Here is a 22,398-nt window from a genome sequence, read left to right as displayed (position 1 = left end):
ACTGTTATTCCACTGTCACTCTCTGGAGCCACAGCATCAGTGAAGGTCAAGACTCAGCAATCTGCAGGATGCAAAGTGTTACACAAATGCTTTTCAGCTAATCTGCCACCAGACCATCGAGCACCTGAGAGACCAGCGGTCTGGAACTCCCAACAATGACCTATCAGAGCCTAGGTAACAGGGTTCAAAGTGCTGCCTTCAACACCAGCTTACTGCTTGTCGTTTCTTTTGTTCCCAGTGAGCCTAGAGCAGCTAAAGCCAGCGGTTCTGTCTCCTTCATGCTGCCCACTTCAGCGAGCGACTGTATTACCTGCTTCTGGTGTTGGCCTTTTTCCAGATGGTCAGTGACTGTTCAATATAATTGAGAATAGGAAACAACATACATGCATTATCAGTGATCCCACTGGACAAGAGGACTCCTCTACATTAGAGGAGAGGATATGGGAGGAGGGAACGAATGCTCAGGCAGCTGCTGAGCTCCAGTGTGTTCTAGCCCTGCTGAAAGTTACAGTCTATTGTCTTCGTGGAAGGCATAGCGAGGTGAGAAGGGGTTAATTTCTGTCTTTTTTTTTTTCTCCTTCACTCTTAGAGTGAAATATATAACATTCACTCATTTGTAACAACTTCACAGGAATGTGAGTCACTGCTCTCATGTGCTCGGTCTGACATCTGTCACTTCAATGACAAGGTTTCTTTGCTTGGGAAGGTGTGGAGACAAATGGAGCAAGGCAAGAGTTTAAGTCTTACGCCTTGGAGGTGCTTCCAATGTTGCATTGGGAAGAATAAAACGCAGTGCACTCATCTTTTAAGGTCTCTGGTCTTTGTTGTTGTTTGTTTGTTTGTTTGGCTTGTTTTGTTTCTGAACAGGATATCTGTTGACGGAATAAGGTGTTGATTCATATTATTCCTGGACGGTTTTTTCCTAACAATAAGTCAGTAAAATCATTCTTCAGATGACCTTTAAAATTGCAATAGGTAAGTCGGGTATGATGGTGCACACCTTTAATCCCAGCACTTGGGAGTCAGAGACAGGACTGTGAGTTTGAGGCTAGCCTGGTCTACAGAGAGAGTTCAGAACAGCCAGAGCTGTTACACAGAGAAACCCTGTCTCCAAAAAAGAAAAAAAAAACTGTAAGAGGTAGACAGGAAAGAGCACTAATAGTAGTTAAATGCATTATGGCTGGCTCTAACTTGCCTATTAGCATTATACTTATGATACATTATGCATGTGTGCACACTGTGTGTTAGAGTCTCTCGTGTACTAAAGGCTTCAGATACATACTCAGGCTAGAATTCCTTCGCTGCTCAGACAGTGGAAGAAAGGATGGATGCTTAGAGACTCATGCAACCTGCTCAACATTATTTCAGTAGTAAGAGGGGCTGTCTAAACAAGACATCTATATCACCTCCTCCACAGTTCTGGAAACATCCCAGAAGAGAGGCAGAAGGAATGTAAGAGCCAGAGAATGGCAAGAGTACTGGGAAATGCTGTTTCCTGGATGTGGCATGGCTATTGCACCCACCATGCACCCACAGACCCACAGCAACAGTGGGTGTTTGCACATGACGGGGCCTGCCAACATTCCGTGGTGGATGGACAGGATAGGTCAAGAGGCCCCACCCCTCCCTGAGCTGCTGTAGACAGTTCATGGTTGCTGGGGAAAGTGAGTTGTCTTTCAGGGTGGTGTAGTCACAAGTCAGTCACCCTTGCTTAAGTAAATAACCCCCTGCTTGCTTGTCCAAGTGACTCTAATTATATTCAGTGGGACACACACGCATGTGCACGCGCGTGCACACGCGCGCGCGCGCACGCGCACACACACACACACACACACACACACACACACACACACACACACACCAAGAACAGTTTGGTGGGAGGGAGATTAAGGAGGATAATGCAAGGGTAAACAGTGTACATTTGATATGTATGGAATTGTGAAAGAAAAACATTTAATAGTTATTAAAAAGGAGACTATTTGAGGCACTCTCAATTCTTCTTGTAGGATATCATTTGTCAAGATGCTTCAGCAGGTAAAGGCTGCCAGTCTTGATCTGAAGCAGATCCCTGGGACCTGTGTGGTAGAATTATCCTTCTCCACAGGAGCTATGACACACACACACACACACACAAATGTACTTTTAAAATACTTATTTTATTTTAAATTGTGTGTCTGTGGGCAGGTGCAAAGTATGTAACATGAATCCAGGTGCCTGAAGAGGTCAGGTTGCCCTAGAGACAGAGCTATGGATTGTCAGTTGTGAGCTGCCTAATGTGGATACTGGGAACTGAACTAGGGTCGTCTAGAAGAGCAAGATTCACTCTTTTTGGTTTTTTTCAAGACATAGTTTCTCTGTGTACCCCTGGCTGTCCTTCAACTCACTCTGTAGACCAGGCTGGCCTTATACTCACAGAGATCCGCCTGCCTCTGCCTCCCTGAGTGCTGGGATTAAAGTTTGTGCCTTCGCCACTCAGTCAGGATTCACTTTTGACTACTGAGCCATCTCTCCAGCCCCCAAATTTAATAGTAAATTGTACCATTATAAGGATAATAATAATACCAAAACAGATTTTATTGATCATGTTTGGAATTTATAGAAAGGCAAGCTGAGCTCGTTGAACAGAACCTTCACAGCACTGCTCATCCTGGGAAGAAGGCCTTGTGACAATATCAGGAGTGTTGAGACTGTTTTATTTGGGTTTTTTGTTTTGTTTCTTAGTGATTTATTTATTTGTTATATATACAGCATTCTGTGTGCATGTACATCTGCACACCATAAGAAGGCACTGGATCTCATTATAGATGGTTGTGAGCCACCATGTGGTTGCTGGGAATTGAACTCAGGACCTTTGGAACAGCAGTCATTTTGCCAGCCCTCCTGTTTTTTGTTTGTTTGTTTTTGTTTGTCTTGTTTTTTTAACTTTCATTTTCTTTTTTAAAATTAATTTATTCAGATTACATCTGAATTGTTATCCCTTCACTTGTATTCTCCCATTCCTCCCTCCCTCCCTCTTTCACCCTATTACCCTCCCCTAGGTCTGTGAAAGTAGAGGACATCCTCCCCCACCATAAGGTCACAGCCTATCAGGTCTCATCTTGGTAGCCTGCTTATCCCTTCTCTGGGTGCCACGAGACCTCCCCACCAAGGGGAAGTGGTCAAATATAGGAGCCCTCCTGTTTTCTTTGCTAGTACAGCAGCTTTAAGCAGTTCCGATGCCCATCCCATATGCCAGCTGCGCACATCAATGGGGCTCTTTCTATAACATGGGCTAACACCAGCCTCTGCTTCATGGGGGTTCTGGAGAGAAAGGGCTGAGTTGATACATAACAAGAAATGTAAAAGCACTGAGCACATGGCAAGTGCTCAGTGAGTGTCACACCATTGCTAGATCTTTTCTTTATGTCCTGTCTACCTCACCATAAAATGATTTTTGTTGCTACTTTACCACTGCAATTCTGCTGTTATGAATCATGATGTAAATATCTGTGGTTTCCGATGGTCTTAGGAAACCCCTTTGGCTCCCAAAGGGAGCTGAGACCCACAGATTTGGGAATGCTGTGTTAGCATGTTGTGTGTTGTGTCCCCCACCCCCACCCCCATTCTACACATAAGCTTCCAGTGGAGGTTAAACTAGGGCTGGAATGGGAAGCCTGGCAGAGCCATAAAGCTTACCATGACACATGTAAAAGCATATTTTTAATGTAAAAAAAAAATGTACTGTGTATGGCTGTTTTGCCTACATGGGTGTCTGTACGCTGGTTGCATGCCTGGTACTCTCGGAAGGCAGAAGAATGTGTCCAATCTCTGGAGCCTGAGTTGCAGACAGTTGTGAGCCCACACTGGAAACTGTTAACCACTGGGCCATCTCTCCCACCCCTAGAGGACAGTTTTATAAGGCTGTAACCCATTATTTTAAACCCTCCTTTTACTTTTGCCTTTCTCCTCCCAGTGCTGGCCATCAAGCCCTGGGCTTGTGGGCATGCCAGTCAAGAGCTCTTTCACTGAGCGTCTTCCGCAGCCCTGACCTACCGTTATTTTTCTAGACTCTGATGTGCTAATAGCAGTTCAATATGCTGATATGGGAAATATTCTCCTATATCATTAAGTTAAAAAAATGTGCTGAGTGCACATCAGGGCTGTACTTTAGCGTGGGTGTGTTATTTTAACAAGTGTATTCATTGTGGCCAGAGACATAAGGGGTTGCTAGTGGTGCTTTCCTCTGAGGAATGGGACTGGGCTTGGGGAAAAATGTGAAATCACTTTATTTTATACTCTTACACACCACTTGAAAGTTTTTATAATGGGCTTTTTATAAGTTTAAAAATAATCTTTGAAAAGGATGAGAAAAATACAGTAACTTGTTTCCATTTTAGTGTTTGCTGAATTCAAACCATCTTCTCTCATCAAGACAGACAAAAGCCAAACCCCCTTGAGAAAGAATAAGCACACAGACTCCAGGCCTGAAGATGGACAATATGTTTTAGCATTTAAAATTTTTTTTTTGTTTAAGACAGAGTTTCTCTGTGTAGCCTTGACTGTCCTGGAACTCAGTTTCCAGACCAGGCTGCCCTCAAGCTCACAGAGATCCACCCGCCTCTCCTCTGGAGTGCAGGGATTAAAGGCCTGTGCCTCCACTGCTGCGGACACCAATACGCCCCACCCCACCAACACACACACACACCTACACACACTTCAGGTTTTATACTTTAACTGCACATTTTAGTGTACTCACCCACCATGAAAAAAAGAAAATCATGAGAACTGAAACTAGAAAAAACAAAGCTTGGCCCATCTGCTTAAAAAAATTTTTTTTTAATAATTTCTCAAGATTTAGTTTGGGTTCTGTGTGTGTCAGTGTGAATATATACTGTGTGTGCAGGTGCCCTTGGAATATGTGCTGTGTGTGCAGGTGCCCTTGAGCTGGAGTTACAGTGTCAGGGGTTCTAAAGTGAGGGAACTAAAGTCCCTCACTCTTAACTGCTGAGTCATCTCTCCCTTTTTCACAATTTTATTTTATTTTATTTTATTTTGTTTTATTTTATTTTAGACAGAGTCTCACTGTGTAGACCTGGCTCGTTTGTAACTCATTCTGTGGGCCAGGATGGTTCTTGCCTCAGCATGGAATTAAAAGCTTGTATCACCACACCATAGTAGGCAAAGCACCAAATTGGTGGTCAGCCCCCTGCTTCAGGGAGTGCTGTGAATTTAGGCATGAGTCACTCACCATGCCTGGCTTCACTTTACATTAGGTTATTTTCTTTCTTTCTTTTTTTTTTTTAATTAATTTATTCTTGTTACATCTCAATGGTTATTCCATCCCTTGTATCCTCCCATTCTTCCCTCCCTCCCATTTTCCCCTTACTCCCCTCCCCTATGACTGTGCCTGAGGGGGATTTCCTCCCCCTTTATATGCTCATAAGGTATCAAGTCTCTTCTTGGTATCCTGCCAGCCTTCCTCTGAGTGCCACCAGGTCTCCCCCTCCAGGGGACATGGTCAAATATGAGGCACCAGAGTATGTGTTAAAGTCATACCCCACTCTCCACTCAACTGTGGAGAATGTTCTGTCCATTGGCTAGATCTGGGTAGGGGTTTGAAGTTTACGGCCTGTATTGTCCTTGGCTGGTGCCATAGTTTAAGAGGACCCCTGGGCCCAAATCTGCCTATGATAATGTTCTACTTGTAGGTTTCTAGGTCCCTCTGGATTCTTCTACTTTGCTATTCTCCCATGCTTCTCTCATCTAGAGTCCCAATAGGACGTCATCCCCTCTGTCCCAGTTTCCTGATAAGTGAAGACTTTCATGGGACATGCCCCTTGGGCTAGTCTGCAGATATAAGTGAGTATATACCATTTGAGTCTTTCTGCTTCTGGGTTAACTCACTCATGATCATTTCTAGCTCAATCCATTTGTCCACAAATTTCGGGAATTCCTTGTTTTTAATAGCTGAGTAGTATTCCATAGTGTATATGTGCCACAGTTTCTTTATCCATTCTTCTACTGAGGGACACTTAAGCTGTTTCCATGTTCTGGCTATTATGAATAAGGCTGCTATGAACATGGTTGAGCAAAGTTTCTTGTTGTGTGCTGGAGCATCTTCTGGGTATATTCCAAGGAGTGCAACATTAGGTTATTACAGGCTACAATGAAGCTAGTATTTTTTTTTTTCACTTTTGCCCCACAGATTTCTATCTAATGAAAATATCAGTTCTAGCCATGCATGGTAGTGTATGCCTTTAATCCAGCACTCGGAGGTAGAGGCAGGCGGATTACTGCACTTGGAGGTAGAAGCAGGCGGATTACTGTGAGTTCGAGTCCATCCTGCTCTACTGAGTGAGTTCCAAGACAGCAAAGTCTACACAGAGAAACCCTGTCTCAAAGAGAGAGAGAGAGAGAGAGAGAGAGAGAGAGAAGAGAAGAGAAGAAAAAGAAAAAGAGAAAAAGAAAAAGAAAAAGAAAAAATAAAGAAGGATAGATATCAGTTCTGGAAAAGAAAAGCTGTTCTGATTTGAGAAATGGTGTCTTGGTCTTAGGTATTGTGAATGGGTGTTTGTTTAATGTAGTGGTGTCCTGGGGACACTATACGGTCTGGAAATCTGGGCTTTCTATTCAAAAACTGGCTGGACCTGAGCTCTCAGTGTGTTCCTGTGTGACAGAAGACGGTTACCTCCTTCCGAAGAGGTCTTAGGGTTAAATGAGATAAGCGTCTGGCATGGGGAAGGTGCCAAGGCTGTGCCCTTGCGTTCACCTTTATCTTCCCTCAGTTCCCGAGAGCTGTGTTTGTTTCTGCACCCCCTCTAGTACCCTGACAGACAACTCACAATGTGGTCCCTTTATCTGAGAAAGGCTCCCTCTCTAGGCATCCACCCACCAGGCTACCAGCTTACAGCGCCTGCATTTATCCTGTGGCTCCCTTCCCAGGTTTCTGCCTCAGTAACGCGTCTTACATGGAAGACAGTCCACAGGCTGTGGGAGACAGCTGAGCATCCCCTTCCTCTAAATTTGAGTCTCCAGGTTATTTCAGAAGTACATTCTGGGTCTCTCGACTCTGGGCTCCTCCAGCTTCTGCCCCAGGGTAGCCATCCAGTTTCCTGTGACTCAGTGTCGATAACCTAAGCACTGCTTAATCAAAGGGGCGGGGGGGGGGGCGGGAGAGGGGGGCAGTCTGAAGGCCTATGTTTAAGTACCCTCCTTTTGAAGCAACCTTTGCATTACCTTCTTACAGTCTAATCACCAAGTGTTATTTGCCCGCCTTCTCCACCCAGGCTCAGGCTGACTTAGCTCAGAGTTCAGGAAGTAATAACAAAAGGAATCAGAATGAACTCTCAGCCCAGGCCTCAGAAGAATCTCCCAGTCTGCCTTGCCTCTCCCTCCTCCTGGGTGTGTCTGCCTGGGAAGGCCAGTGAGTAACCTGCACTTTCCTCGCCCCCCCCCCCCCCCCACCTCATCTTAGCCCTTCCCACCCAGACGAGAGGTCTGAGTGGCAGACAGGCAGACAGGCAGGCAGACAGCTGCGTGTCGGGTTGAAGCATACACGGAGCACATCTCTGCCCGCACCCCACCACCTGGACCCCTCACAGCCACCACCTTCTTGAACCGGGAGGAGCCACAGCCCGGGCCACGGTTCCCAGAGGGAATCTGCTCACAGTCGTAAAGGCTACCTGCAAGAGAATCTCTTCACGGACCTCTCTGGTTGTAGTGCCGGCTTTCCTGTTCGACTGTGTTGAGGTGGGAAAGTTTCTCAGAGGTGTTCTGTTTGGTTAGTTTTTCAGTGGTCCCGAGACAAAGGAATGTCTTTTTTTTTTTTTTTCGGGCACAGTTTATTAGAACTTGTAACCTGATAGCCTGGCTTAAAGCAAAACGTAACACACTCATGACTTCTGATTGGTATAACTTACCCTTTTGGCCTTGGAGAGACCTTCCCTGCCAAATCTCGCCCCTACCCCCCCCCCCACCTTTATTTCTCTCCACCTCAGCACCCCACCCCACCCCAAATTGTTCGCCATTCTCAAATAGTTTTTGAGAAAAAACAAACAGCACTAAGGGCGTGTGGGCATTTTGATACATGGGCCCTACTAATTGAAGTGTGCATTTGATTATTACTATAGCTTTAAAGTAAACCAGCGTGACATTTTGTCTGAAAAGCAAAGAGAAAATTGTATTTTAAAAGGCTTTAACATGGAGAGGTGACAAGAGGTGGTGTTTGAAGGGCAGGGGGAAAGCCTTAAAAGATAAGTGAGTTTAATTAAATTTATGTGAGCATCGAAGTATTAGATTAACTTGGCAACACTCCAGGAAGAAAGAGGTCTGGTGTTTGATGTGGCTTCTGTGATATCTAAGGGAGAAAACGGATCTTTGTGTGGCATGCAGACAACTCTCTGAGGGAAGGGTCCCTAGGCAAATGGAGGGAAAGAGATTTCCTGTGTGGTGCACAGGCCAAGGGTGCGCGCTCGCGCTCTCTCTCTCTCTCTCTCTCTCTCTCTCTCTCTCTCTCTCTCTCTCTCTCTCTCTCTCTCTCTCTCTCAGCTGTGGGTGAGAGAGTCACTGGGGCAATCAAGTACTGCCTTGCTAACAGTTGTACTGAAAACAAGCCATAGAATGCACTGGCGTGTGAAGGAATAAGACGGCTGCCTCTGGTTCCTGGTCCAACCTCAACTTTAATACCTGGGGTGGGGGAGAACAGTGTATTAAAGACAGGGTAAAGCTGTGGGTAAAGTCGACAAGATCACACTCGTATCGTATATTTGAGACACGCTTTTCTTTCAACATCCCTGAGGCTTTATCTCATGATTACATTACAGTGGGAAGATGCTGAGCTAAGAGACAAAGCAGAACAGAAACTAGGGTAGAAACTGCCCTGAGCTGAGGCAGCAGCAGGGATACCTGTGGCTGTCCGGCTCGTGCCCAGATGTCTCTCGAATGCATCTTTGGCATTTTGGTGCAGGCAGCACCGGGCAGGGTTCTGTATAAGGAGCTTATACCTGGGTTTTCAATGAACAGCAGCTAAATCAAAACAAATGAGGCCCGGTGAGCACTGGAGCAGGAGGTTAGTGTGTGAGCGTGGAGGGGGAGGGGAGCTGGGTGAAAAGCTTCTTCCTGCTCCTCCAGTCTGTACGAATCCCCCTGCCTCCTGCTGGGAGGCAGCAGCTTGTCTTCATTGTCATTATTAGTGTTCTTGGGGGTGCTAATGCCAGGTGTTTGCTTCCTTTTCCAAGTGGCTTCCCCATGACTAATTAAAAGCTAAGAGAAACTGCCTGCCTCCCAGTCAGCCAGCTCTTCATCTTCTGGTCCAAGAGTGGCATTTGGTTTGAAACCAAGGGGTTGAGAAGTGGAAGTGAGAAATATTGTGAGGGGGTGGCTTTACCTGGAAACACCCAAGTTTAAGTCTGTGACTGTCCACATATGCCTGAGAGCCATCCGGGTCGAGCATGGCAGACACTGAGAGCCATTCTAGCTCTGTAAGCATTTGTACGCCGAGCACTTCACTTATGGAAAAATTATATTACTCTCCCTATCAAACTTGTCTCACTCCCAGATCTGGACAGAATACATTTTGGAATAGTTCATGACCCCTCCCATTGATACGCTAAGGACTGAGGCTTCTGTCTTAAAAACAAACTGGATGCAGTGCTTGCTTGCTTTGGCTTTTCCGAGGCATCTTCATGGTGAATTTACTACCTCCTATTCTGTTGTGTTTTGCACTCTTGGTATTGTAAGCAGTGAGCCTACCCGGCAAGTTGAAAACTGGACTTACATTAATAAGTCGGAGGCAGGCTATGCACTCCGGGCAGCTTGGTTTTCGGGGAAAGGTATGCGTTCTTCTTCTCACTTGAAGAATTCCCTCCAAAGAGCCTTCAGGCACTTCCTAGTGGAGCCTACTCTTCTGTTCTGGAATTCTTTCTCCTTCCACCCCATGCTGTCCAGACCTCACAAGTAGGCATTTAAAGCATTTGAGTGGCAGTGGCTAGTGGCATTCCCCAAAAGGTCATGGCGATTTTTCTAAAGAAAACCAAAACAGAAGCAGTACCTTATCTGTGGGGACAGTATATAATAACTGCTGCTGAATTTCAGCTGCACGCACACATGTTGGAGCCTACATCAGGAAAAGCAGTTGTAGCTGCAGTCCAGGTAGCTTTTGCATGTCTCCTACGGGGTGACAATGGGGCAAAGGCGAATGAAGGATAGAGACAGAATGAAGAAGCTAGCTAGCAGAGCCAGCAAGCTCCAGTTTTCTGCTTCTCTGGGCTGCTTGCAGCTCTTACGCATTATATTTTTCATGTACCATTTCTTCTCATGCTCTGGCGCTCGTCATGGTGCGGTTGGACAGGTTCCCCGACAGTGTAGCTCTCTGTCTGCAACATCATGTTTTATCTCTGTCACATCCCAAGCTAAGAAGAGATGTTGTAGACAGACAGGTTTGCTTTGGCCATATCACATGCCATACACATCTTCAAATGCCCCCCAAAGACTGGTCTGCGTAGTGCTGGATGCTTACAGATTGCTTTTGTTTGGTGCACAGCTCACTGAGGTCATGAAGATTTTTAAGGTGTGTGCATGCATATGCAAAGCACAGGCAGAAGTAGAAATAGGGATGGAGCCTTAATGTGAGACCCTTGTATGTTTTCTAGAGGAGAGTCAAAATGATGCTCCTTGCTTAGGAATCACAGGGCTGGCAGTGACATTTTTCTCTTGTTCTGCATATAATAAGTTGAAGGGGGAAAAAATGGATCCAGTCATTCTCTTTGAATCTATTCTATTGCAACATGATTTTGTGGCTCCTTTTTACCAAGTGGTGTTGTTTGTTTTTCCCAGACTTTCACCAATCTACAGTTGGCTTTATTACGTGCTTTGGCCAGGAGAAATACAGAAGTAAAGGTGTATGTTCCTTAATCCTGATCCTGGGAGACCTCATATACTTGTGCTTGCTCTCTTGGAATAGATGCTCCCTGGCTGGCTTAGAGAAGCTCAGAGACCCACTTCCATCAGCTGCTAGAGCTGTACCAGCCAGCTGTCCAGACACTTGAATGGCCCAGCAGAGCTCAGACTAACCTATTCACCCACAGACCAATGACCAATACAAGTGCTTATTGTTTTAAGCCAGAATTATTTCGATTGGTCTGTTAGGCAACTCACAACTAGCTGATACATCTGCTCTACCTGGTCCTGGTTCCTGCGCACATTTTTGTATCACAGAAATAATTTGGTTAGCTCATGGAGTTCTGTTAAATTGGTGTTAGGTAAGGGAGTCCTCAGTTCTCAGGATTGTCACCATTGTCATGATGAGTTTTGACAACAAAGGCCTGAATCTTCTGCTAGAGTATTTCACCACATATTTGTTGATGGCTGTGTAGAGCCTGTAGTTTGCAAAGCTCTGGTGATTGGCCAAGATTAAAAACTGGTAACTGTGTGGATTTGCCAACCCACTGGATTGTCATTACTGTAAATGCAGTGATTCCAGATAGTCTAACAATTAAGCGAGTAACACTTGGTGTTTCAGAATTTGTTACTGATTCTACTTTTAGCTGCAGAAATACACTTTATTAGTATCTTCAGGGAATGCACGTTGGCCCTGATGCTAGATGGGGCAAAAAAATCGCAGGTGCAGGTTGATAATTAGAATTATATAGTGTTTCCCCCTTGCAATCCCTGGAGTTGAGAACAAGGCATGGACTCATGAGTCTTAGGCATTAAGAAGGTAATAGGACTCCAGATTTATGGTGTAATGAAGAAAACCATCAGAGATCTCTTATTTTTATTACATTTTAAGGAAAGGCAAAACACTGTTTTAACCCTTACACCACAGGTGAACTGTTAATGTGTTAGGTGTATCAGCTGTTGCCACAAACAACTACATGCTGGGCATGCCTTTAATCCAAGTACTGTGGCAGGCAGAGGTAGAGGCAGGTAGATACCTCTGAGTTTGAGGCCAGTCTTGTCTATACAATGAGTTCCAGGGTACATAAAAAAACCCTATCTCAAAAAAAAAAAAAAAAAAAAAAATCAATGTGAACTACAGGATCCGTGAGGCATACAATAATGCCTATTTCTTCAACTATCTGCAGGTTGAAGAGGAACCAGCTAATTCTAGGGAACCACTGAGTTCAGGTGTGGGTAGCTTTGCCACACATGCCCCTCATTCTATTCCTGGTATCATCTCCTGTCCAGGCCATATTCTTCTCATGGTGATGGCAAGGACAAATACATAAGCCATCTGTAGTGTTCCTTTTCCAGCTTCTAATTGTGTCCTTATACCATCCTATCATGCTACATGGCCAAGTCTCATGTCAAAGGTCAGGGAACTAGATCTGCTTTCTTAGCATGGGAAATGGCAGTAGGATTATTAAATTAATCTCTCCTTTTGTAGGGGAAGGACATATGACGGAATCCTACCATTTCCTTCTTTCTGAAGGATCATAGAGCCATCGTGAGATCCCTGAATAGCCAAGAGACAGGCAGGTGTCCGGCTTTAGAGCCAAACTGTTTGCTCCTTGTAGTGTAACCTTGTAGTAACACCAGACTGATCGATCTGATGAAATTTCAAAAGAAAGGAATGCTGCAGAGAATTGATTGAAATTCCTATGGACTATCTCCATTCCTACCCACCTTGTCCTTTAAGTCTCTTGGTTGGCTGTCTCTTCTCCAACTCCAGGAGAGTAGCAATAGGTGACAGCATTACTTCAGGTCCTGTGACATCCTTTCCTTATCATTTATTGTGTCTGGGTGAAAAGTAACCAGTTTCTGTCTCGTCTGGTTCTGGGGTCTTTTCCTAACCCAGCGTTGCTGTGGTTGAGATGTTTGGATGAAATGCCCTTTCCTGAGAGCTCAGTCTTCTCTTCCTTAGCTGTAGCCTGAGCCTCCTGTTGAGAGAGGAAATCAGTGTGTTAATATAGGATTGTGGTTCTCAAATAGTCTCCAGTGTGGGAACCACATTATGCAGTATTATCAAGAACAATAGCTGAGCATTTTCTTTCAGGCCACTAGTCAATAGGCTTTGCTGGTGATCTTTCTGTGTTTTTGCATCTGTGCATTGCATCAGATTTACTCATAGCTCACCACAACTAAGCTGCAAAGGGTCACATCTAGTAGCCAGCTTGGAAAAGTTTTTCTTTTCTTTTCTTTTCTTTTCTTTTCTTTTCTTTTCTTTCGAGACTGGGTCTCACTCTGTAGCTCTAGCTGGTATTGAACTCACAGAGATCTATCTGCCACTGCCTCCCAACTACTGGCTTGTTGCACCCCACCCAGACTCTACATTATCTCTCTTGCCGAAATTAAAGCTCTTCCATCTTGGTTAGGCTGGCTGCCAGGGAGCTCCAGAAATCAGAATGATCCCTTACCCCACCCCCTCCATGGTGGTGTTACATGAATGTGTGACTGAGGCTGGCTATATATATTTGCTGGGATTTCAAACTCAGGACCTTCTGCTTGCCCAGCAAGCAGTCTTACCCACAAAGCATGCTCCCCATCCCCTCTCTTCTCAGCTCTTGCTTGGCAGTCTGACTGCTGCCGCCTTGTTTCACCAACAGCTTATGAGATAGCATTACCTATCTACTGCATTTAGCCTCCTGAGAAGCTCCACCTCCCTTGTGTCTGTGCCCCCATGGGAAATGAGGAAGTTGAGCAAGGGCGTGTATTTGATAATATGAGATTTCCATTCCACGTTGTAAGGAAAGAAGTCTGGATTAGACATAGGTCTTTTCTAAGGTGTATTTCCCAAAGGCTTTTCATTGGTGTCTTGGCCACAGATGTGAATTGGGGTGTGGGAACTGTTTTAGAGGGCCTGGACACTGCTTCTCTGTGTATTTGTTTCTGTTGCCAGGTACTGTAAATGAGTGACATTCAGCAAGTATGTGCCATGATTCTCTAGACCAGTGGTTCTCAACCTTCCTAATGCCGCAACCCTTTAGTACAGTGTCTTATGTTGTGGTGACCCCAAACCATAAAATTATTTTCATTGCTTCTTCATGACTGTAATCTTGCTACTGTTATAAATCATAATGTAACTATCTCATGTGCAGGATATCTGATATGTGACCTCTGTGAAAGGGTTATTCGGTTCCCCAAAGGGGTCATGACCCACAGGTTGAAAACCACCACAACACTAACAGATTATGCTATTCCTAGTTTATGGAGGGGGAAATTTTTTTGATTTAATTAAGCAACGTATTTAAAGTAATTTATGGGAGGCATGAGAGCATTGGGGCAGAAATTCCTGGTGATGTTGTCAAATTACCAAATCATTGCCCTGGGCCAGAACCCCCAGCATCAACTGTGACTACTGAGTACCGTGATTGTCTTACGTAGATTGTTTTCTGGTGATGCCTTTACTTTACTGGTGCTGCATAACGTGCTGTGGTTTTAGCAATAACTTAATATCCACTGCCACCTTCATGCTTAATACCCAGGGCTATGCCTGGCTTGTTTTCTATGAAAACGCAGGACCCACACAAGGATGTGTAAATCAGTGGGCATTTCATGGGTGACAGAATGATTAGATGGCAAGAGGACCTCATCCAGCACCGAGGGAAACAGGGTTCTTCCAAGTATGTCTGCCCCTGAAAAGGGGTGAGGAAGGGTTAACGTTCTCTCTAGGAGCTGGAGGGATTTGGATTTGGATCTCTGCAGAGCTGCTTGAATCACATTCTTCCTGCTACTATAGCAACAGGTCCAGTACTCTGCCTGCTTTGTCGCCTGCCCGCCTACTGGAAATGCCTGAGTGCGGGGTAACCTCCATGTCTGGGGACAGCTGCTTTCTGCCATGTTTCAAGGAAGCAACTCTTTGAAGAAGCAAAGGCTTTAATGTAAATCTAGAGCTAGGAGTCATGGGCAGGCAGGGAGAAGAAATCTTACTTTGTCCCTTGAAGAGGCCTGAGGTAGGGAAGGAGTGGAGGTTAAGGTGTTGTTAATAGAACCTTTTCCTCCATTTTTAATGAGGCATTTCTTTTGAGAGGCATCTCATGGGTGCATTTGGAAAACTTTTATTCTTTTTTTTTTTTTTGCTAAAATACAGAAACAGACAAAGCCCCTGATTTAAGCACTGTTGAGTTTGGGGGTGCCAGAATGGGCCAAGGTGTGACTTGTTCCTCTGCATTTATCAGACCTTCTGACTAATATGCTGCCTTGTTTACTGACAAGAGCTAAAAAAGAATGAGAAATGGAGGGGTTCTCTCTTCCTGTATGAGGGGTGCTGTAATGGGAATGTTGGGGAGAAAGGGCAGTGAGTGGTATTGACTCAGGGGAGGTTTCACAAACACTTTAAAATGCCCAGCCTGTTGTTACTCAGGGCTGCAGCTCAAGGTCTCTCTTGGGGGCAAGGAAAGCTCAGGTGTGGGAATAATCAGGCTTTGGCACTAATTGTAGTTCTTTCTAGGATAATGAATAAAATTAGTAACCCTTAATCTTTAAAAAAAAAAAAAGTCAGGCGTGGTGGTTCATGCCTTTAATCCCAGCATTTGGGAGGCAGAGCAAGGCAGATCACTGTGCATTCAAGGCCAATCTGTTCTACAGACTGAGTCCAGGACAGCCAAGGCTACACAGAGAAACCTTGTCTTGGAAAACTCCCCCACACCAAAAAAAAAATTGTGACTTTCCTTTATGTCTATGTACCACATGTGTGCCTGGTGCCGGAGAGGTCAGAAGTGGGCATGGGATTCCCTCAGACTGGAGTTACAGATGATTATGAGCTGGGCATTGAACCCAGGTCTTCTGGAAGAGCAGCAAAATATGGACTTTAATGGTCATTTTGGTTTAATTGTTCTTATTACACATTACAACTTAGTTTTCACTTTGCTGGCAGATGTGCATGCAGAGAAATATGCTGGGTTCATTTTCTGTATCTGGTTTACAAATGCATGCTGATTAAAAAACAAAAAACAAAAAACCCAGCATGTTGAGCCTTCCTTTAGAAAGGGCACTGGGTTTTGGGTTTTATTATTAAAAGTGCACTTTTAGGGCAGGGGAGGGGCTTAGTGGTTGATCACTTACAGAGTTATGAGCAACGCCGCGGGCTTAGTTCCCACTACTCCTCCCCACCAAAAATTTCATTTGAACTACTTTTAATACCAAAACCACAATATACCATTTCAAAGCAGTCCAAACTCATCATCTTTTTTATACATTTCCAGGTCTCATCATTGCAGCCTTGAATTCCCTAGATTCCCTTAAACTGCCATGCTCAGCCATGTGGCTTCTCCTAGCCAGTAGTGACCTTAGCAGTTGATATGGGGATTTTAATTCCAATATACACACACATATATAATGAGAGACTTGAAAGTAACTTCTAGGCTGGGAGGTAGTGGTGCACGCCTTTAATTCCAGCATGTGGGAGGCAAAGGGGGGTAGATCTTGAGTTCCAGGCCAACAGTTTGTAATGATTTTTTCTTTTTTAAATGTCATGTGGCAGGGGAGTGTGTGCATCTGATTTGCTCACTGCTGTGTACCTATGTAGAGCCACTCAGTGGAAGTGAGGTGAGTCGCTGTATGCACGTGGCTTTATGGAAGTCCACATGAATCTATCAGCCACAGTCCTCAAAGATCTTTCTTCTCTGCTTTCCTTATCTTTTACCTCCCTTATCTCAGAGAAGCTTCTGGATTCCCATCACTGATCTGACCATTAGGCAGATTTCCAATGTCCTTGACTAGACCAAAAGGCCTTTTGGGCTAGAATCTATGAAATGGGGCGAGGCCTTTGACGATCACACAGGAATATCAGAGTGGAAAAGGTGGTGGGGGAGGTGGAGAAACATGGGACTGAGCCTCAGTAATTAGATGCCTGCAGGGTCTGTCTTTTTTAACTAAGCAGAATTCTTTAGGGAAGTATTGAGTTTGCTACCAAAGGATGATTATATGTAAAACAAAACCAAAGAGTAGAAACAACCAGAAAAGTTTCTCTGTTTTCAAAAGAATTGGCATATTTCTGTAACTCCATGCAGTTATGGTAAATACAAAACAATGATGTGTGATATTATAGCTACTCCTTCCCAATTACACCTAAAAACAGAAAGAGAACAAAACAACAAAAGAAACTAAGGGACCATTTAGAGCCTAATCCCCAAGGTTTGTCTGGATACCTGAAAGGAAGAGTGAGAAAGAGCCCCTTAAGTTTGGGGTGTGATGCTCCAGGAAGAGGAAGCTTAGAGGGCTTCAGAAGATGCCACTCCTTTGGTGCCTGTGAGTCTTCCATTTCAGAGGAAGTAGCCTAGGGGGAAAACTAGGCTTCAGCCAAAAGCCTGAAATCTCTAGGCTTTTAAAGCCCAGGCATTTTTCCATTTAAGAACAAGCCTAGATAAGAGTTAGGGCAGGTAAAACTGGTTGTTCCTCTTTTTAGTCCTCTCCCTAAAGAGGTCTAAGGACAGAGTTAGTTTTCTGAATGAATGTTGCCAGCACCCCATGGCATAGAAATGCCCATAGCCTGCCTACCTTCGAGGTTGGTACCACCCACACTAAACAGATAAAGTACTAGGCAGGTTCCGGTCTTCCCTGACCTACTTCAGGAAGGAAGGGAAGAATGACAACCCCATAATCTCTCTTCCTTATAGAAAGGAAGGAATTTCAGCCAAGAATGCAAGGTGTGCCTGGTGGCCTTTACACCTAGCTGCACAGATGCTGCACACAAGCATACAGCTTATTTGCTTAGGTAAAGGCAGTGTCGTGTCATGTTGGCCAAAGACCAGGAAATAATTGAGGTGACAAGCAGCCAGGTCATAGGCACATACCCCTTCCCAAGCCCTATGGCTGTTCCTTCCTTCACAGAAGCAGAGGCAGTGCAGGAGGTCACGGTGCTGTTCTATCTGATGCCCCTCAGCCACTTCCAGAGAAGGCCTGCTATAAACACTCTCTGGCCTTCCTCGTGATCTGCCTGTTTGTGGACTTAGTCAGGAAAACATGTAATAAGGCAAATTCATTTCCTTTTTGATGGAAAAATCCTTTTACAGCTCAGCTGTACCATTTCCTAACTGTACAACTAGCAGCTCTGTCATTTAACTTCTCTGTACCTCATCACATTTCACCTTCTTTCAAATTCGTAGCAGTATCTCTTTTTGGAGAAGCAAATATCTAAAAAAAATTTTTTTCACAATGAGTGGCATATTGTATTAATTTTGTTGTTGTTGGTTGGTTGGTTGGTTTGGGGCTTTGGTTTTCAAGACAGTGTTCCTCCGAGTGGCCCTGGCTGTCCTGGAACTCACTCTGTAGAACAGGTTGACCTCAAACTCAGAGACCCTCCTGCCTCTTCTCCTGCGTACTGGGACTAAAAGATCACCAGCTGTTAATTTTTTGTTTTTAATAGATATTTCTGAGAGACAGCCTTTTCTCTTTTGGCCATTTCCAACTGAAAACATCTTTTCATACTTGACATTTCTTAGTATCGGGGTTGTATTGGAACATGGGAAAGGGAAGAGGAAAGCTAAGGAGAGCAGAGGTAGCCAGGCAGGCATTGGGGGTGTTGGAAACCTAAGCCCAAAACTCCCCCTGTGTCATAGCTCTTGTGTTATGCTGTACAGCTTGAATACCCACGATGGCCTGTTATAATATGAGATACAATCTTCCAGGAAGTGAATCTAGGTTCTAGGCTAACTGTCTTCCCTTCTCCAAGTCCTCATGTGCTTGTTCCTTAGCACAGATCCCAGCCCAAACCTACCATGTTGAACAAATGCCTAGCACAGATGAAGAAGTAAAGAAAGCAGATGAGTATTGCCAGAGGACTGACTTCATGCTAGAAGCAAATAGGCAGTCACAGAACCACTTGGCACTTAGAGGAAATGCCTCTTTAAAAGTCGAGGAGCAGAGCCAGGGTGGAACTTTCACAGGCATCTGACTTCGAAGGATTCCCAGGCCTGAGAGAAAGGGATGTGAATCACAGGACCTGGAAAGAGGGCGCAGAGGAGAGGAAGCAGGAGCTTTCCTGTGGTCTCTACTGTGAAAAAGCTGACAGCATATTGCAGACGGTCCAGAACCTTCTCCATTCCTAGTCCTCTAGCCCACAAACCAGGAGCACTCACAGAGCATTAGTGCAATGCTGTATATAATGTACATAACCTGGGGGCCTAGCACACAGTAGCTGTTAGCTGTCATTAACTTATGCATAACTCCTGGAAGCCAATGAGACTTCTCTGTGCTGTGTAACACAAACTTTCCTACTGTTGCTGATGTTGCCATCTCTCAGATTTTGGCCACAGTGAGCTGGTAGAAGTTGCTTGTGCTGGCCCATCCTGAGGGTCTGTGGACACTGTCATTGCCACGACAATGGGTGAAAGAGACAAAAACGTGATAGTAGGCAGGCAGGTGTGATGATGAGCAGGCAGCTGTCTTTGTAGTGCCTGCAGGATGGCACCGAATAAATATGCTAACATGAATTCGTATTTTATTGTTATTTGTTTATCACTTGTGCCTCATCCAAAGTGTGTGAATTTTAAAAAGTGCTTTCTACTAATGGGTGGCTTGCATGGTTGCATTTCATAATAAAAAGAAGAGCGGATGTGGGTCTTACGGACATTCACCCTGTAACTACTACCAGATCATCTGAGCCACCTCCCTTACTTTAAGATGCAGAGTTGAAGGTTTAGGGCACTAAGTGAATTCTGTAGCAAAAGGGCAGAGCTTTAGGGACCTATGCTCACAGTCTCTTGGCCTGTTACTTCCCTATTATTAACAGAGCATAAACAATTGCAGAGCCAATGTCCTGAGCTGTAAGGATGATGACCTATGTGGAGGATTCTCAGATAACACCACCTCTGGCCGAGTCTCTTCCTGTCTTTGGCACTTACCTCCGACTCTCCATAGGATAACCCATCTGTCTGTTTTCAAAAAGACAGTAATGAGAAAAGTAATAGTTCCTGTTTTTCCCACTGAGGGATTCCCACAGATTGTGTGACCCTGAGTACACAGCCATGATTGAAATGGTACAATTCTTGATCTCCTTTGAGGTCCAACAATTGAGCTTGTAAGACTGCTAAATAGTAGCACTTCATTCTTTGCCTTGCCAGTCCAAGAAAGAGTTAGGTCTGAGGGCACACAACCTGGGCAATCTGCTAAGTAACTTTAAAAAAATTCTCTTAACTAAGTAGCACTCCAAGCTTTATATAGATTTTAAAAAAGGAAGCAAAAGGCTAAAGCAGTAAGATCGTGCAGCAGTTAAGGACACTGGCTACTTTTCCAGAGGCCCTGGGTTCAAGTCCAGTATCTGCACGGTGGCTTACAACTATCTGTCACTCAGTTCCAGAGGCTTCAAGTCCTTCTGGCCCCCATGGCAATTATGCCCTTGATACACAGACATGCAGGCAGGCAAAGCGCCCACCCCCACACACATAGAAAATTAAAAATAAATAAAAGAAAGCATAAAGAAGTATTTGAAGAAACACCGTTCTTTAAGTTATAGGAATTAATGAAGATTCAGCAAATTCTAGAACTTTCTAGACTAGCCTAAATGTTAATCTGTAACTGAGATCCAGTATTTGGTATTCCCTTCTTTGTTTAAAGCCAATAATAATTACTGTAGCAACATCTCAGTCAAGCAGCAGCATGTGCCAGATAGTGTGATAAGTATTTCTCCTGTTAGCTCATTTAATTTCCCTACTACTAAGGAATAAATATGATTTTTCTCATTTTACTGATAAAGAAAACCAGAGTCAAAGTTATTTGATCTAGGGGACATTTGACAATCTATTTCCAGTTCCATAAAAGCAAGGCAGGCAAACACCAGGGAGAGGTTGTATAGCTGGTTCTCTTATTAGGTCAGCCCGTTCTACCTGGCTGGCACTGTCAGCAGCCACCTCTGGAGTGTGAAGACACAAAGGCACATTGTCCCTACTCTCCTGAACACCTTACATCTCTATATAGCACCATGTCTTCTGGGCATGTCTGTTCCTTAGGACTGTCTGTTTTCTCCATTCACTCTTTTATTCTTTTCCTCTTCTGAAAAAGTACCCTTCCCCCCCCCCCCCACTGGCTCCCTCTACAGCCCATGAGATATGAGGCTCAGAAGCTGTTAAGAAGAATCCTTGTGACTCAGTGCCCTACTGTTAGCTCATGGGTGCTGTGGTTATGATTTGTCAGCTCAGAGTACTAGAAATAAGTTCTAGGTCTGAGCTGGATTGCACAAATCCAGAGAAAATGAAAGTCTTGGTGGTGATTAATGACTATAATAATGGTTAAACCTTATAAATTTCTTTTTGGAAAAATCTTTCTGAACCAATTTATATTCAATCGGCAGAAGCCATTCTTCCTTACAGTAATAAAATCAAAGATATAATAGCTCTAGATATGCCATCCTACTTATTAATCTCACCCATGCCATACATATTAATCCCCTGTGATGCATTCGGAAATTGAAGCCAAGCTTCACTGTCAGGCACCAGTCAAAAGACAGTGGGATCCAGATTTCTACAAGGCGCTGTTTTGCCCCTTTAAAAACAGAAGCTTACACACCAGCTTTAATTCTGACTGTTTTGAAAAATTATGCACAGTCAGTGCCAGGAGATGCAGCGTTACTATCACTTGGGCAGGCTGAAGACAACATTGGCGCTCTGAAAGCACTTCCAGACAGAGGCAGTCAAGGGATGCCTCATACTCTACTTGCCTCTGTCAGTGTTTGCACTACTTTAGAAGCATGCGGAGGCTTACCTTGTGCAGCTTTGTCCATCTCCCTCGTTAGTGCTGGCCCCAGAAGATTGGACTGAGTGCTCACTGAGATGATCCCCGACTACCTTTCCAGTTATAATGGAGTCTCATAGGTGGGTGCCTCCCCATGCCTGCTAGCTAATATTTAGAACAGCTTTAAACTACCTAATTGCTGTTTGCCCTTCCATTTCAATAAATCAGTGCATGTTATGATAGCCACCAGCTGGGAAGATAATAACTACGATACGATAATAACTACAGGGCTTGCCTTTGCTGGTGCTCATTCAAGGGTTAGCATTCTGTTGTACTTGAACTTTATTGGAGATGCCCAGTGTTAGCAAGATTTCGCCTTTGTTCTTTGCCCTAGAGACTAGTGGTGAGGACATACTACTATTTCTCCTGGGTGTATCAGACACCTGTTTATTAAACTCATCCTGCTGTAATCATGGACAGGTAAGACCGAATTCCTTGAAGGTGAATTGTCTGTCCATACAGTGTGATTGTTCAGGTTGTGCTCAGTATTATTGTGGTTTGAGTGTAGAATGTCTCCTCTAGGTTCGTGTATTGGAGCCTGTAAGCAACTGTTTGAGAAGGTTGTGGAACCATTAAGTGGAGGAAGCCATGCTGGAGGAGATGGGTCACTGAGGGTGAAGCACAAACCTTCAAGTTGTAGAGCCCCATCCTACTACTTTGCCAACTTTCTGCTTCCTGACTACCAAGACAATGTGACCTCACACTCAGCCATGATACCTTCCCCATTAAGATCATCTGTGTCGTGGTTCTCAA

General features: G+C 44.5%; 1 protein-coding gene across 1 annotated transcript in view; it reads left to right on the top strand.

Moving 5' to 3' along the window:
* The window catches only part of Ston2 (stonin 2), a 148,797-nt gene that overhangs the window by 92,773 nt on the left and 33,626 nt on the right, over window positions 1-22,398 (top strand). The window contains 1 exon segment of the mRNA XM_051150146.1: window positions 7,468-7,650. Coding sequence (XP_051006103.1) covers window positions 7,468-7,650 — 183 coding nt within the window.

Source organism: Acomys russatus, chromosome 1 (assembly GCF_903995435.1).
Source record: "Acomys russatus chromosome 1, mAcoRus1.1, whole genome shotgun sequence".
Lineage (NCBI taxonomy): Eukaryota > Metazoa > Chordata > Mammalia > Rodentia > Muridae > Acomys > Acomys russatus.
Note: the sequence above shows the minus strand (reverse complement) of the source record. Positions and strands in the feature narration are given on the sequence as shown.